Here is a 16,586-nt window from a genome sequence, read left to right as displayed (position 1 = left end):
AGACAAGTGGTGGAGGCGGGATGGAGAGTACAATGTAACAGAGCCTAGAATGAGGCTTTTGCATTCTGAGCCTCTCCCCCATTAAGTTGTCCTTCAAGGTTACTAACAAGGAGTTAATCTGAGTTTTAGCTTTTTCTCTGTATCTTCTAATGGAGGCGCTAATTATCGAACGACAGGATGGCAAGAGAGGAAGGAGAAGAAAGGGACCCGGAGAATTCACTGGGATAATCAGATCTGAAACAGTCCAGGGTTCCCTGTGGCAACCCCTTCCCTAGAGTCCCTCTGGCACAGTGGAAAGAGCCCGGGCTTTGGAGTCAGAGGTCATGGGTTCAAATCCCGGCTCCGCCAACTGTCAGCTGTGTGACTTTGGGCAAGTCGCTTAACATCTCTGGGCCTCGGTTACCTCATCTGTAAAATGGGGATTAAGACTGTGAGCCCCCCGTGGGACAACCTGATCACCTTGTAACCTCCCTGGCGCTTAGTACAGTGCTTTGCACATAGTAAGCGCTTAATAAATGCCATTATTATTATTATTATTAGGAGCCTCTCTGCAAGGTGAGGGGAGCAAGGAATCTGAGATGGGGAGGATAGAAGCCCAATACACAAATTGGAGCCTCCGCCCACCCAGTGAAACAAAATTAATGGCCAATGACCTTTGGAAGGCTCCCCAGGCCAAAGAGGTCACGGCCAAAGGAGATGCAGTTCATTCATTCAATAGTATTTATCCCCCTTCTAGACTGTAAGCCCACTGTTGGGTAGGGACCGTCTCTACATGTTGCCAACTTGTACTTCCCAAGCACTTAGTACAGTGCTCTGCACACAGTAAGCGCTCAGTAAATACGACTGAATGAGTGAATTAATTTATTGAGCGCTTACTGTGTGCAGAGCACTGTGCTAAGCATTTGGGCAGCATAAGTCGGCGACTTCTAGAGACAGTCCCTACCCAACAACAGGCTCACAGTCTAGAAGGGGGAGACAGACAACAAAACGAAACATCTGGGCAGGTGTCAAGTCGTCAGAATAGAATTAAAGCTAAATGCACATCATTAACAAAATAAATAGAATAGTAAATATGGACAAGTAAAATCAATAGAGTAATAGAGAAGCAGCGTGGCTCAGTAGAAAGAGAACAGGCTCTGGAGTCAGAGGTCGTGGGTTCAAATTCCGGCTCCGCCAACTGTCAGCTGTGTGACTTTGGGCAAGTCACTTCACTTCTCTGGGCCTCAGTGCTCTCATCTGTAAAATGGGGATTAAGACTGTGAGCCCCACGTGGGACAACCTGATCACCTTGTATCCCCCCAAGCGCTTAGAACAGTGCTTTGCACATAGTAAGCACTTAACAAATAACAACATTATTATTATTTGATTATTTTGATTTCCTCAAAAATCTCCAGTGGCTACCAATCAATCTGCGCATCAGGCAGAAACTCCTCACCCTGGGCTTCAAGGCTGTCCATCCCCTGGCCCCCTCCTACCTCACCTCCCTTCTGTCCTTCTCCAGCCCAGCCCGCACCCTCCGCTCCTCCGCCGCTAATCTCCTCACCGTACCTCGTTCTCACCTGTCCCGCCATCGACCCCCAGCCCACGTCATCCCCCGGGCCTGGAACGCCCTCCCTCTGCCCATCCGCCAAGCTAGCTCTCTTCCTCCCTTCAAGGCCCTACTGAGAGCTCCCCTCGTCCAGGAGGCCTTCCCACACTGAGCCCCTTCCTTCCTCTCCCCCTCGTCCCCCTCTCCATCCCCCCCATCTTACCTCCTTCCCTTCCCCACAGCACCTGTATATATGTATATATGTTGGTACATATTTATTACTCTATTTATTTATTTATTTATTTTACTTGTACATATCTATTCTATTTATTTTATTTTGTTACTATGTTTGGTTTTGTTCTCTGTCTCCCCCTTTTAGACTGTGAGCCCACTGTTGGGTAGGGACTGTCTCTATATGTTGCCAATTTGTACTTCCCAAGCGCTTAGTACAGTGCTCTGCACGTAGTAAGCGCTCAATAAATACAATTGATGATGATGATGATTAATACATCTGTACAAGCATATATACAGGTGCTATGGGGAGGGGAAGGAGGCAGGATGGGGGGGATGGGGAGGAGGAGAGGAAAAAGGGGGCTCAGTCTGGGAAGGCCCCTGAGAGGTCTCTGGCTGGGGCCCCAAACCACACAACACGGTCATCTACGGAGAAGATTTGCGGAATGAGCCCCTGCAGGGTGCCAACGTGTGGAGCCCTGCACGGACCGGAAGGCTTCAGCCTGCTTCAATCGTAGCCCCTTCCTGGTGAGAGCAGATCCCTGGCCAAATCCGGCCAGACCAAAAGGGTGCCCCGGTCCGGCTGGAAACGAACCCAGGCTCCCTCCTGGAAGGGCGGTCTTGCAAGAACTGAGGCAGTTGTGGTGCCCAAAACCCAGGAGAGGGCAGGACGGCTGTGAAAGTGCCACCCAGGGGGAGCGGCGGGGCCTCCGGCAAAGAGGCCCACTTTGGCCCACTTCCTCTTCGGCTCAAGTTCTCTCGCATGCTGGAGGTGAGCCGGCCACGATGCCCAGGTCCCCGGCCACCAAAACAATCCTGTGATGGGGGTCCTGGGGTCTCAGCCACCTGCATATATGTATATATATATACAGTACATATACATATACAATTTGTTGCCAATTTGTAATTCCCAAGCGCTTAGCACAGTGCTCCGCACATAGTAAGCGCTCAATAAATACGATTGATGATGATGATGATATATATGTTTGTACATATTTATTACTTATTTATTACTCTATTTATTTATTTTACTTGTACATATCTATTCTATTTATTTTATTTTGTTAATTATGTTTGGTTTTGTTCTCTGTCTCCCCTTTCTAGCCTGTGAGCCCACTGTTGGGTAGGGACTGTCTCTAGATGTTGCCAACTTGTACTTCCCAAGCGCTTAGTACAGTGCTCTACACACAGTAAGCGCTCAATAAATACAATTGATTGATTGATTGATTGATTGGGTTCAGCTTTGGCGCCTTCTGACCCACGGGGACACCCAGTGGCTCCAGGAGTGTCCGGCTTTGGACGCTAGGGGTCGCCACCCTCTCAGAATTACACTATATTAAAAAAATAATAATAATAATAATGGCATTTATTAAGCGCTTACTATGTGCAAAGCACTGTTCTAAGCGCTGAGCACTGTTCTTTCGTATTTATTCAGCGCTTACTGCGCACAGAGCACTGTACTAGAGAAGTAGCTTGGCTCAGCAGAAAGATCACGGGCTTTGGAGTCAGAGGTCATGGGTTCGAATCCCGGCTCCGCCACCTGTCTGCTGGGTGACCTTGGACAAGCCACTTAACTGCTCTGAGCCTCAGTTACCTCATCGGTAAAATGGGGATTAAGACTGGGAGCCCCACGTGGGACAACCTGATCACCTTATATCCCTCCCAGTGCTTAGAACGGTGCTTTGCATGTAGTAAGCTCTTAACAAATGCCATCATTATTATTATTATCATTACTAAGCACTTGGAAAGTACAATTCGGTAACAGATAGAGACGGTCCCTACCCAACTATGGGCTCAGAGTTATCATGCCTTCAGGAAACGTTCCTGAATTCCCCACCTCTCTGCAGCTACAGCAAGAGGTGGTTGCAACAGTCTACAGGTAGCTTGCTTCTGCTGAGTTCTCACCTTAGAGATAGAAAAGAGCCCCGGTTCCACACATATGTGGCTCAGTGGAAAAGAGCCCGGGCTTTGGAGTCAGAGGTCATGGGTTCAAATCCCGGCTCTGCCAATTGCCAGCTGTGTGACTTTGGGCAAGTCACTTCACTTCTCTGGGCCTCAGTTACCTCATCTGTAAAACGGGGATTAAGGCTGTGAGCCCCCCATGGGACAACCTGATCACCCTGTAACCTCCCCAGCTCTTAGAACAGTGCTTGGCACATAGTAAGCGCTTAATAAATGCCATTATTATTATTATCACTAAAATGGTAATGACATACCTGTTCCCCCTCCTCAGACTGAGAGCCCCAGGTGGGATAGGACTGTGCTCGATCTGCATATTTTGTATCAACCCCAGTGCTCGGCACAGTGCTTGGGACATAATAATCACTTGACGAGTACCACAATTACTAAAAGCAATCGAAGGACCCTTACTAGTCCGACATAGGGGACGTTTGAGCTCACCTCCAGCACGAAAGAGAACTTGAGTGAAGAGGAAGCGGGCCTGGGCTTCACAGCTTCGATTGGGCCAGTTGATCCGATGATGAATAATAAGAGCAATCGATCGATCAGTGATATTTAGTGAGGACCTAGAGGTGTGCACAGCACTGTACTTAGTGCTTGGGAAAGTTTGGTACAATAGCTGGAAGCTTCTGTCTCAGGTTCTGGGTAAGGGGAGAGTAGTCACCCCACCTAAAGGGCAGCGCAGAGAGGCTCTGAAGGGAAGAAAGGAGCAGACTCATCTGTGAGACCCAATCCACTGGCCGGGACCTAAAGGGCTACTTACTCGGGCGTTCGATTTCAATCCTCCAAGTGGGCATCACCGAGCATTATTTTGGCAAGCTCTCTGCTCAAGGAAACACCTTCACCGGATCGGCCCCAAACCTTGGGTCTTCACACACGCAACACCGCTTTCCCCCTACTCCAGCTCCCAACTGCCATCCGTCCCTGGATGATGGCATTTATTAAGCACTTACTATGTGCAAAGCACGGTTCTAAGCGCTGGGGAGGTTACAAGGTGATCAGGTTGTCCCACGGGGGGCTCACAGTCTTAATCTCCATTTGACAGATGAGGTAACTGAGGCACAGAGAAGTGAAGTGACTTGCCCAAAGTCACACAGCTGACAATTGGTGGAGCCGGGATTTGAACCCCTGACCTCTGACTCCAAAACCTGTGCTCTTTCCACTGAGCCACGCTGCTTCTCCAATAATGATGGCATTTATTAAGCGCTTACTATGTGCAAAGAACTGTTCTAAGCGCTGGGGAGGTTACAAGATGATCAGATTGTCCCAAGGGGGGCTCACAGTCTTCATCCCCATTTTACAGATGAGGTAACTGAGGCCCAGAGAAGTGAAGTGATTTGCCCAAAGTCACACAGCTGACAATTGGCAGAGCTGGGATTTGAACCCATGATCTCTGACTCCACAGTCTGCGCCTTTTCCACTGAGCCACGCTGCTTCTCTGGAGCCCCGGGATGGATGACCCGAGCCCCCTGATGAACGAGCTTCACTCCAAAAACGGCAGGACAGAGAGGTGAAGGCTACAGCGGTCAAAGGTGGGGAGGAGCAGAGAAAACAGTCCGAGAGCAGGGAGTCGTGGAGGGAGGAGCGAGCGAGGAGAATGAGCAAAGCGGAGCAGATGCCACCGAACCTTCCTCCACGAGGCTCGGGAAGCGGCCGGGGATGAGGTTCCGATTGCTCCTTTGGGCTGGGCGTGCAGAAGGGATAAGGGTCATTCAAGGTCACAAGCCAGGTAACTCCCAGAATTTCTAACCTGACCAACAGGCACGTGAATGATGACACACCCAGCCAGAGGGCAATTAAAATAGCCCAAATGCCGCTGCCACAATACAATACAAAGGACTGCACTTTCGGCAGGTGGTTCCAGAGTTGCCCAAGGAGACACGGTGGGGACAGAAAACTGGCACGGGAAGGAAAGAACTAAATTCCAGGCAGCAGCGAGAGAAGCGGTTGAGGCACTTGACAACGGCGGCACAAGGGGAGGGGATGCACTCCTTCCCTCCCGCTGACACCCCTGGCAGGGAGGGTGGGAAAAGGTCCTCAGCCCATAATCCAGGATTTTATTGGCTATTGGAGGAAAGAAAGGACTGAGGCCTAGCGTGAAGAGGTCTCAGTCCCTCTCTCTCTCTTGCTAAAGGCACTGCCCAATACCAGGGGAGACTTGCCGAATGGAAAGCAGCATGTCCCATCATCATCAATCGTATTTATTGAGCGCTTACTATGTGCAGAGCACGGTACTAAGCGCTTGGGAAGTACAAATTACTTCCCAAGCTCTGTCCCAGCTCAGAGTTCCCTAACCTTTGCACCCTCTGGCTGCCACCTAAGCTCAGGGCACGGAAACCCAGGCTGGGGTACCAGAAGAGACAGCAGGGAACCGACAGAGCCTGCAGCAATCGACTCTGCTTCGAGATAAGGCGACTTTCCTCTCGAGACCTGTCTTTGGAGAAGCCTCCTTTCCCCCTTCCGCCCCGCGCAACGCCACCCGACCAGACTGGAAACAAGAGACTCGCCCTTCCCTAAAATACAGGGCCGCAGAGTTCCTAGCCGTCAACCCTGAGGGTGGCTCAGGGCGGGCTCCACGGCAAATTAGTCGGGCCCCTGCCTCCAGACCTCCTGATCCCAGCGCAAACTCCTCTCTGTCGCTCTCGTCCTAAGCTACCCCCTCACTTCTCTGTCCCGAGCAGGAAGGGGAGAGGAAGCAAGAATGCTCCACAGCAGCCGAGCTGAGCATGACCTCAGCCCGGCCGAACTGAGGGATGGCGAGTCAGACATGGGCTACGGGGGCCTGTCTCCTTGGCGGTCCCCTTGTTGGGGGCTACGGGAGAGGGGGGAGTCACGTAGGCTCAGGGCCTGGAAGCTCCAACATCCTGCTCTGCAGAGAGGCAGTTGAAAGTGAGATGTCTGTCTTCCAGAGAGAGTGAGATGTCTCTCTTCCAGAGATGACTCCGGCCAGCGTGCTCGGAAACGGACAGCCTCTTTCACTGGGTCAGCCCAGGCCGGAGTCCCCTCCAAGGAGATAGTTCAGCATCACCCGCGAGCACATGATCCTGGGAGTCATTATTCAGCTGGCTTCTGAACGGGGGTGGGGGGCTGCCCTCCTCCAGAAACTCTTCCTCCTCTCTCTCCAGATCCAGGGGCTTTCCCAACTTTCGAACACAGAACAGGGAGAGTCTCGACTGATTTGGAGGTAATAAAGCTGCGCGGGTGGAGCCTCAGGTCCCGAGCTCCTGGGAAATGGAGTGGGGAGTCTGCGGCGGCTGGCCCTTCGCCTCCCACTCGCGTGGTTGTGAGCTGAGAACTTCACAAGCCCTAGGGCTACGGGAGGGGCCATCCCAACACCTGCAGGCTGATGAACAGATGGGAGGAAGTCAGCTGGCCTGGGAGAATCCCCTCTCTGTCCTCCTGAAAACTCACCACCTTCCTTCCTCCTCCCTACAATGAGCACCGGGGAATAAGAGGGCTGCAGGGAAGAAGGGGACGACAAATTCCACGCTACCACCACCACCACCTCCTCGTCCCTCCTCTCCTCAGCACAGTCAAGTTCCCGGGCCCCCCCAAAGCTGCGAGCTCCACTGCACCCCCTAATTACATGACCTGAGAAGCAGGTACAACACGTCCTCCTCGTGGGTTCCCCTCTCTTTCCCTCCCCCAAGTCCGTCGTCTTCTTTTCTAACCGACAGGGTTTCACCTCCTACCCTGGAGGACCGTGAGCATAGGCGGCCAAGACTTTTGAACTTTGCAGGTTCAGCCGCTTGGCACTTAAATCCTCTCTCCCCTGCTGAACTGACCCTCCTGTCACCTCAACTCCACCTGCTCCATCTACCCCTCTCCCTGGAACCGGAGTTTCCTGGCATGACAGCTCTCTATTTCATTCGCCCCTCCTCCCGTGCACCGACGGGAACGGTGGGTGGGGAGAAACTGGGAGGGCAGGGCTCACAGCTGCAAATGCAACTGTGCGACGGGCCCCGACCTTTGAAACACCCCCCCCACCACCACCACCACCACCACCACTGCCCTAGCCACCCGCAGGTGAGGACAGTCCGGGTGAGGCCCAGGACTCCCTGTGCAGAGCAAATCCTGAGTGCTGGCAATTCTTGATTTCCTGGAACTAGTGCGGCCCATCAATCAACTCTGAATTAGCCTGGTCTCTTGTGGAGGGAGTAACCCTTCGCCCTGGCACCCGGATTTCAGGAGGAGAGGAAAGAGAAGTGGGAGTGGTCTAGGGGAAGGGTGGAGAGGGAAGAATCCTTCCAGTCAATCACAGCCCCCCCTCCCACCACCCTCCTCAGCACGCTGGAGAAGCTAGACAAACAGACGGAGCAACTGAAAATAGTTTGAGCTAAGGAAACCCCAAACTGGGGCAGAGAGGGAGCCGGTCGCGGGTCACGGCAGTTGCTGTGTGAATATCCCCAGAGCAAAACCACCAGCTGGCAACGGTGCAGGCTAGAAAGAGCAAATTGATGTGGTCAAGCGAGCAAGAATGTCGGGGAGCAATTTTGGTCGCCGCCGAGACTTTCGGGGCCGGACCCTCCCATCTCTAATCCCCTTCCCAGATCCAGCTGGAAAGGGGGGAAAACATTACGCTGTCCACACAAATAGCTCGTCAGGACCAGAATCGGGAAAGCGCCGCTACTTGTTCCGGCGAAGAGGAGAACACACAAAAAGAGTAGGCCACATCCTCCTGAAAACGCCCCTGGGAACTCTGACGGGCTTGCGGAAGAGCAAGCTCCAAAGCGGCCAGGGATGGAATTAGGCATGAACGATGATGACCACGCTCATCACCTGTCCGGCCTCTGCGGGATCAGGGACCTGGATCGCGAAGCCTGCAGGTTCAATCCACACTGGACCCGCACAATGTGACGGTCCATGGCAGGGGTGGGGGAAGGGCAGTTCGGCAAACACAGAAACTCGTCCCGGCCAACTTGCGGCTCGAAAACCGAACGCACTGACTCTGCTGAGCGGATCTTCCCGGTAACCTTCTGCTCCCTCCCTGCGGCTTCCCCTTGGGCTCTCCCTGCCGAAATGGGTCTGGCCTTTTCCGAGGGCCCTTCTCCCCGGTGGCCAGCCGGGCCGCTAAGCCACCCCACCGACCTCCACGGCAAAGGTGAAACTTTAACCCGCTCGGGTTACATAACGTGCTTTTTTTTAAGAACCGAGTGGGATTCTAGCCCCGGCACCACACGCTTCTGACATTGCAACATCTACCTTGTTTCTTGTCCATGTCTTCTCAGAAACGAAGGACTGAAAACGGCAAGCCTCAGAGGGGACGTCTGAAGTAGGAAATTCAAAAGTTTCCAGCAGAGCGACACCAGTCCCTATTTTCAGAGATGCAGACTCCACGGCACTTGATAACTTCTTGCAGGTAACCTGGTTTTCCTTCCCCCCCCTCTCTGTGCACACCTAACTGCGAAGCAATTAGCTCATTCCAGGTTTTCTGAACTCTGCAGCTCTGGAGGGTGGAAAAAAAAATGAGGGAGAGAGAGAGATAGGGAACGTAGAGTGCAATGTTCTTTTGCAGAAGGTGGCAGCGGCAGCTGAAGTTGGGCAGTTCCAGCTCAGATTACACTTGAAAGCTCACCAGTTGTAAAAACCTGCAGCAGTTAAATAGCCAGTGACGTCAAACAGGAAACTGGACAAAGGCCAAAAAACATGGAGGCCACTGAAACACGGGACTACAAAAAAAAAAAAAGAGCACAATCACATGCACAACTTTCTGGATCAAAGCACGTGTTCTGGACACTGACTGGGGATTTTTGTTTTTGAAAAAATGTTCTTTTTTAGTAAAGGGATACAACTGACTGATAATCTCTTACTAACACTCACCAGGAGTAGCCCTACCTCCGTTATTAGTTTCAGTTAAGCTATGAAACTAAAACGATCTGAATTTCTACCAGACGCCGGAATTCAAATTCGGTAGATTCCTCTTGAAAATCGTATTCAGGTCCTATGCAAAAAAAATGCCTAAAGAAGGGTGTTCTTTGTATGAAAAGGCACGTCCCGATTTCTCTATACGGGTAGGTTGATGCATGAAAAAAGGCACATGCAAATTCTTTCTGCAACTATTTTTACCCCAGAGAGAAGATGCCAAAGGGCAAAATGGTTGTCATTTTTCCACAGGAGGTGAGTCCGTGGCTGCAAGAGGCAGCTATTTCTTTCCCAAACTCCGGGCTCTCTAACCCTTTCGGGGCTGGCCTTTATTTGTTTTTCCTAAGTGCTACTCTCTGAGTTTCCCGAAGCTGCAGGGGCAGGCCAACGGCTGAGAACATGTCTCGCAAAAGGAGTTGTGTTTTCCTTCTTTACTGCCGATGATTCACCTCCCTATCGGTTTCGGCAGCCTGCAGTCCGGCCCACGGCATCGCGACCTGCGTCAAGGGTGAAATGAGAGCCCCTCGGAGGCTGCGAAGGCCCACCAGCTGACAGCGTGAAGAAGCGCGGGCTACCGGGGTAAGAAACCGCACTGTGTTTTCCCAGCCTTGCGCAAACTGAAGAAGAAGTAGAGGCACCAGAGAGGTGCTTTGTTTATTTGGGAAAAGGCCGCTGCCGTGCCGTGGGAGGATCGGGGATTCTGGTCTCTGTTCGATCCTCGGACAAATCCTGCCATCATTCCATTCTGACATCGATGACCACAACGAATGGGGGGGACGTGTCGTCCCTTACGACGGCTTTTGGAAAAGCGGTACGCCGCGATGCGCTCCAGAAAACAAGTCACCGAGACTCAGTTTTCAAAGAAGACAATCATTCCTGACAGCAGCCCCGCTCTCCTTCCATTCAACTCCTCCTCTCCGAAATGCTCCTTTGCTTTCTGGACAGTCCAAGTCAGGCTGGCTGAGACCTTGGCATGGGCACTTCTTGCCAAAGATAGATCTGTTCTCCAAAACTTGTGAAGTGGCGACTACCGGACGCCAAGCGGGAGCGGCGGGCATCCAGAGCAGTGGTGGTGGGCAAAAATGGAACCCACTAAAAGGGAGAGTGGAAATCCGAAGTATACACCAAACTCCTTTACCGTTAAAGACGAACAAAAAAACCCATCTGTCTGGTCACTTATAAATGCTGCTCCGTTACACCGTTTGCTTATCGCATCTAGGGGTGTGGGCGGATCTCTTCAGACAGGACTCGAGGAACACAGAGTCTCGGGAATGTGGAGACCCCCCCATGTGCCAGCCTCTCTGGGTATTCTCACCTGTCGCCCCACTTCTGGGCTTCCCCAGGGCCTGCCCACCCCAGGAATTTCCTCAGACTTGGCCTCGTCGGTGCTTTTTGTAACTCGGGGTTAATGGAGTTCTTCCCAGCTACAGCATCCCGGAATCACGAGATCATCCCTGCCACCCTCGGGCGGCTTGAAAAAAATTGCCTCAGATTGGCAATGAAAACACTGAAAGCTTGGGCTTAGGTGTTCAGCCCAGCCCTATAACTAAAAAATAACCACCCTCTTAGAGAGACTTCTCTCGTGTGGTTATAAACAAGCACAAGGACACCAAGGATTCAACGTGCAGGTATTTTTTTTTATGTCAAAAAGGTATTAGGTCTCATGGTATAGTGGACAGAGCATGGGCCTGGGAATCAGAAGCTCGTGGGTTCTAATCCCAGCTCTGCCACTTGTCTGCTGTGTGGCCTTGGACAAGTCACTTCACTTCTCTGGGCCTCAGTTATCTCATCTGCAAAACGGAGATTAAGACTGTGAACCTTCCCCTTTTAGACTGTGAGCCCAATGTTGGGTAGGGACTGTCTCTATACGTTGCCAATTTGTACTTCCCAAGCGCTTAGTACAGTGCTCTGCACATAGTAAGCGCTCAATAAATACGATTGATGATGATGATGATGATGATGCAAGAGGGACTGTATCCAACCTGATTTTGCTTGTATCCACCCTAGATACTATCTGCCTGGCAGATAGTAAGTGCTTAACAAATGCCATAATCATTATTATCAAACTACAATCTTTAAATTAGGTAGAAGAGAGGATGTTATTAACAAGGATGGACCTCCCGACTCCGAACAGCAGTCACACAGAACTCACACTAAAATCCAATCTCTACCTTTTGTAGACTTCATCTTAAACTGGACAACAGTTATAGGATTATACAGAGGTTCACTCAGCCCATCCACATTGGTCTGAAGTCTCTCTGCCAAGGCGTACGTACTTCAAGCTCCACACACTTTCTCCGAGATTCATTCATTCGTTCAATCGTATCTATTGAGCGTCTACGGTGTGCAGAGCTAAGAGTCCTAAGTGTTTGGGAGAGTGCAATCTGAGATCTCGGCTGCCAGGGTAGCCTTGTTCAGTCACATCAATCGATCAATGGTATTTACTGTGCGCTCTGTGTGTGCGGAGCAATGTAATAAGCACTTGAGAAAGTGCAATATGGTAGAGTTGGGAGATACGTTCCCTGCCCGCAACAAGTTTACAAGCCAAAGACCCCAGCCGTCCTGACTTCAGTTTTTCCCTCATTCGAATCCTGACTCCCAACCCCAATTCCCCATCAGGTATCGGTTCAATCTCCTGCGACGTTACCCAGGTAGAAACGTCCCTTAAGGGTGCTAGAAAGCACTGCGCCCAGGAGTAGCTCAACTAATACTGTGGGTGCTGACGCTGAATACTGAGGGTTTTCCTGCCAGTTCTTTTTTTTGAACAGGCAGGAGTTTGGAATCTGTGAAATTGCAGATTTCGTTCCCTGGGCACTAATGTCTTTAATTCAGAATGAACTCCAGTCTGAGGAAACCTTCTCTGATCGTTCAGAAGCTCCAAATTTAAAATACATTTGCGAATCCCCGGGCGCACAATGGAAGTTTGAGAGAAACACCTGGATCTAGAGCAGTTTTAAAGTGTTCTGGCCCACCCTGCACCAAGGGCAGGTTTATAATCTAGGCCCTGAATCCTTTTTCTTAAAAAAAAAACAAAAAACCCAAGGTATAGCTTGCCCAAATCTGACACAAGGGATGTTTTTCCCCACTGTGAAGTTTCCTCCCCAAGATCTGAGCCCTTTACCACCCTCCCCACCCACGGAGATATCATCTCCACTTTACAGGTGAGCAGGCAGAAACACCAAGAAGAGAAGAGATTCCACGCGTCAGCCACGCCTCTCCAAAGAGCTCTAGGCACCCTCCGATATTCCCTGATTGTATCTCCTTTTTCTTTTAATGGTACCTGTTGAGCACTCACTATGCTCCAGGCGCTGAACTAAGCCCTGGGGTAGATACAAGATGATCAGGCTGGACAAAGTCCAGGTCCCACATTGGGCTCAAACTCTTAATCCCCAATATACAGATGAGGTAACTGAGGCACAGAGAAAGGAAGTGACTTGCCCAAAGTCATACAGCAGACGGGTGGCAGAAAGACCCATTTCCTCTGACCCCCAGGCCCGCTCAGCGTGGCTCAGTGGAAGGACCACGGGCTTTGGAGTCAGAGGTCACAGGTTCAAATCCCGGCTCCGCCACTTGTCAGCTGGGTGACTTGGGGCAACTCACTTCACTTCTTCTGTGCCTCGGTTATCTCATCTGGAAAATGGGGATTAAGACTGCGAGCCCCCCGTGGGACAACTTCATCACCTTGTAACCTCCCCAGTGCTTAGAACAGTGTTTTGCACACAGTAAGCGCTTTATAAATGCCATCATCATCATCATCATTATTATTATTATCACTAAACCACGCTCCCTGTCTTCAACCCTCCCCAAGGTACGGTGATGGCAAACACTAATCCCAGTAGAGATCCAACTCTTTTCATACTGGACGGTGTACATTTCAGTTGGTTTCCCGTCCGATAGCGATAGGACACAGGTCACCTTTACGTCCACTATTCACATTTTAATCACTCAGCCTCCTTCCTCCACAGCTCTTGCTTCCGAGTCCTGCGGCTTGGAAGCAATGTCTGTGCTTACAGCGAGGTGGGAGGGGAACGCACGGGCTCGGGAAATTCTCCAGATTCAGGTAGCCTCAGCAGCTTTCCGCAAAAGGGGCGCGGATGATGATTCTGTGTCACACGGAGTGCCCAGCACAACATGAGACGTCCCATACACCTCCTTGTCTGGGATCTGCAAGGACCACCCTGATACAGATTAAGAGGAGAAAAAGCCCCCCGGGAGACGGCTGGACTTGGGTTTTGTTTTGCCGTCTGTCTCCCCTCTTCTAGACTGCGAGCCCGTTGTTGGGTAGGGATTGTCTCTATTTGCTCCCGAACCGTACTTTCCAAGCGCTCAGTACATCATCATCATCAATTGTATTTATTGAGCGCTTACTATGTGCAGAGCACTGTACTAAGCGCTTGGGAAATACAAATTGGCAACATATAGAGACGGTCCCTACCCAACAGTGGGCTCACAGTCTAAAAGGGGGAGACGGAGAACAAAACCAAACATACTAACAAAATAAAATAAATAGAATCACATAAAATCACATAAAATAATCACATAAATCACATAAAATCACATAAAATAAACAGAAGTACAGAGCCCTGCACACAGTAAGCACTCAATAAATACAATCGAATGAATGAATGAATCTGGCAAGGCAAGCGCAACCGGATACCCTCAGACTCACAGGCCTGCCCCCGATCCCAGCTCATGTTTTATTGTTTTTATGGGATTTTTAAAGCGCTCACTAGGTGTCAAACACTGTTCTAAGTGCTGGGGTTAGGTAAAGTTAACTAAGTCGGATACACCGTGAGAAGCCATGTGGCTCAGTGGAAAAGAGCACAGGCTTTGGAGTCAGAGGTCATGGGTTCGAATCCTGACTCCGCCACATGTCTGCTGGGTGACCTTGGGAAAGTCACTTAACTCCTCTGAGCCTCAGTTACCTCAACTGTAAAATGGGGATGAAGACTGTGAGCCCCACGTGGGACAACCTGATCGCCTTGTATCCCCCCCAGCACTTAGAACAGTGCTTTGTGCATAGTAACCACTTAACAAATGCCATCATTATTATTTCTACAGTCCCTGTCCCTTGTGGGGCTCAAAGTCTAAGAGGAGGGAGAAGAGGAATCCCCATTTTACGGTTGAAGAAAGTGAGGCTCGGGGAAGTGAATTGACTTGCCCAAAGACACACAGTAAGCAATTGGCAGAGCTGGGATTGGAACCCAGGTCTTTCTGAGTCCCAGGCCCAGGCCTGTGCTCTCTCCACTAGACCACACTGCTTTTTTTTTTCCCCCTAACTCTAGTGATGACCATAACAGGAGGGGGAAACCCTGAGATGAAATGGTTTGGCAGCTATTTCCTTCCGTGGAGCTTCCACAGAAATCCCAGGGCTGCCCCATCTCTGTAGGCGCAGATGAGGATCGGTGTCTCCCGGGACCCTCCCCGCAGGGTCCCAGCCACCAGCTACTGCACCGAGGATGGAGATTCTACAACAGGGAGAGTCCCGTAGGTTTGAGTTGCTATTTATGGCCCATTCTGGACCCTCGGCGCACGAGGAAAGCGCTTGGTGTGCCGTGAGCACTCAATAAATACAACTGAATGAATGAATGAATTAATTAATTAATAAGAGAGGGATGAGGAATTGTCCTGGACCTCCCCAGGACTGGGGCAGAAGCAGACCACTCTCACGACTGCAGGGAGGGAAGCAGCATGGCCTACTGGACAGAGCACGGATTCTGATCCCTGCTCCGCCGCTGGTCTGCTGTGTGATCTTGGAAAGGTCACTTCACTTCTCTGGGCTTCAGTTACCTCATCTGCAAAATGGGGATTAAGACGGTGAGGCCTATGCATGAAGAAAGAGGGATGCGGAGTCGTCCCGGCCCTCCGCGGGGTTGGGACAGAAGCAGACTCATTCTCAGGACCGGGGGCAAGGAGGGAAACGACGGGCAGACCCGGCCCCGCTCCTTACGTCTTCATGCCTTTTAGACTGTGAGCCCACTGTTGGGTAGGGACTGTCTCTATATGTTGCCAATTTGTACTTCCCAAGCACTTAGTACAGTGCTCTGCACACAGTAAGCACTCAATAAATACAATTGATGATGATGCCTTTGCCTCTCGCTGCTGCCTGCCCTATCTGCTCGGCCTCTGGTACTCCTCCCTTCCTCTTCCCCTTCTCCCAAATCACTCACACTCAACACAATCATTAAATAAAATACAACCTTCATTTTTCTACAGCGTTGCTCTTCCCAAAGCGCTCTCACCTCGCGCTTCTCGTTTTGTGCCCTCGCGACCACCCTGGTGAGCTATCCTCATTTTGCAGACGAGGAAACTGAGTCCCTTGTCTGCTGTGTGACCTTGGGCAAGTTACTTCGCTTCTCTGAGTCTCGGTTACCCCATGGGGATTAAAACTGTGAGCCCCATGTGGGACAGGGATTTGTCCAAACTGATTACGTTGTATCTACCCCAGTGCTTAGTACAGTGCTTAAAGCATAGTACATGCTTAAAAAGTATTGTAATTATTATTACTATTATTATTAAAGTGGCCTGACCCTGGCTGCACAGCCAGCCAGGGGCAGAGCTCTGACTCAAACCTAGGCCCTCCGGTTGCCAGACCTCCCACTAAATCATGTGGCCTTCCCTAAAATAAGGTCTTGTATTCCCCACTCTAAAAACTCTTCCCTACTGACTGTGGATGAAAAACCTCCCTATATTTTTTTGGGCATCGATGATGTTCTTTCTTTAGAAAGCAGGCTATTACTGAGCAGGCATTGGGCCTTCATCTGTACTAACCTTATCACAGCACCTGGCCCCACCTTAAGCATACTTGGGCCCCAAATATTATTTAGGGGTGAGAGGAATAACAAAGTAGCATAGGTTAGATGACTTGGGCAGGTTCTTGGTGCCAAATCCTGAGTTGCAAATAGAGCTTGAGCGTCTTGCTGCCGGGACAGAATTCCTGGAATTCCTGCAGATTCCGCTGCACTCCGCTACTTCCGTGGTTGCTCTTCCAGGAAGAGACAGAGTA

The 16,586-nt window shown here is 50.8% G+C and overlaps 1 protein-coding gene and 1 long non-coding RNA gene across 3 annotated transcripts in view; one reads left to right on the top strand and one right to left on the bottom strand.

The window, feature by feature from the left end:
- Positions 1–16,586, bottom strand: part of MAP2K3 (mitogen-activated protein kinase kinase 3) — a 71,395-nt gene that overhangs the window by 29,660 nt on the left and 25,149 nt on the right. The window contains exon 1 of one of the 2 annotated variants that reach the window (XM_038762527.1): positions 8,921–9,008. The exons of the other annotated variant lie outside the window; for it this stretch is intronic. Coding sequence (XP_038618455.1) covers positions 8,921–8,936 — 16 coding nt within the window. The 5' untranslated portion in view covers positions 8,937–9,008. Of the gene's footprint in view, positions 1–8,920; positions 9,009–16,586 lie in introns of those variants that run through there. 2 annotated transcript variants of the gene reach the window in all.
- LOC119941952 lies at positions 8,721–9,095 on the top strand. Its single transcript, XR_005455341.1, has 2 exons — positions 8,721–8,819; positions 8,947–9,095. It is a non-coding gene; the product is annotated as an uncharacterized LOC119941952 (long non-coding RNA).

The sequence above is a fragment of the Tachyglossus aculeatus genome, chromosome 21 (genome assembly GCF_015852505.1).
Source record: "Tachyglossus aculeatus isolate mTacAcu1 chromosome 21, mTacAcu1.pri, whole genome shotgun sequence".
In the NCBI taxonomy this organism is placed as follows: domain Eukaryota; kingdom Metazoa; phylum Chordata; class Mammalia; order Monotremata; family Tachyglossidae; genus Tachyglossus; species Tachyglossus aculeatus.
The sequence above is the reverse complement of the archived record's forward strand: the minus strand, read 5'-3'. Positions and strand labels throughout refer to the sequence as shown.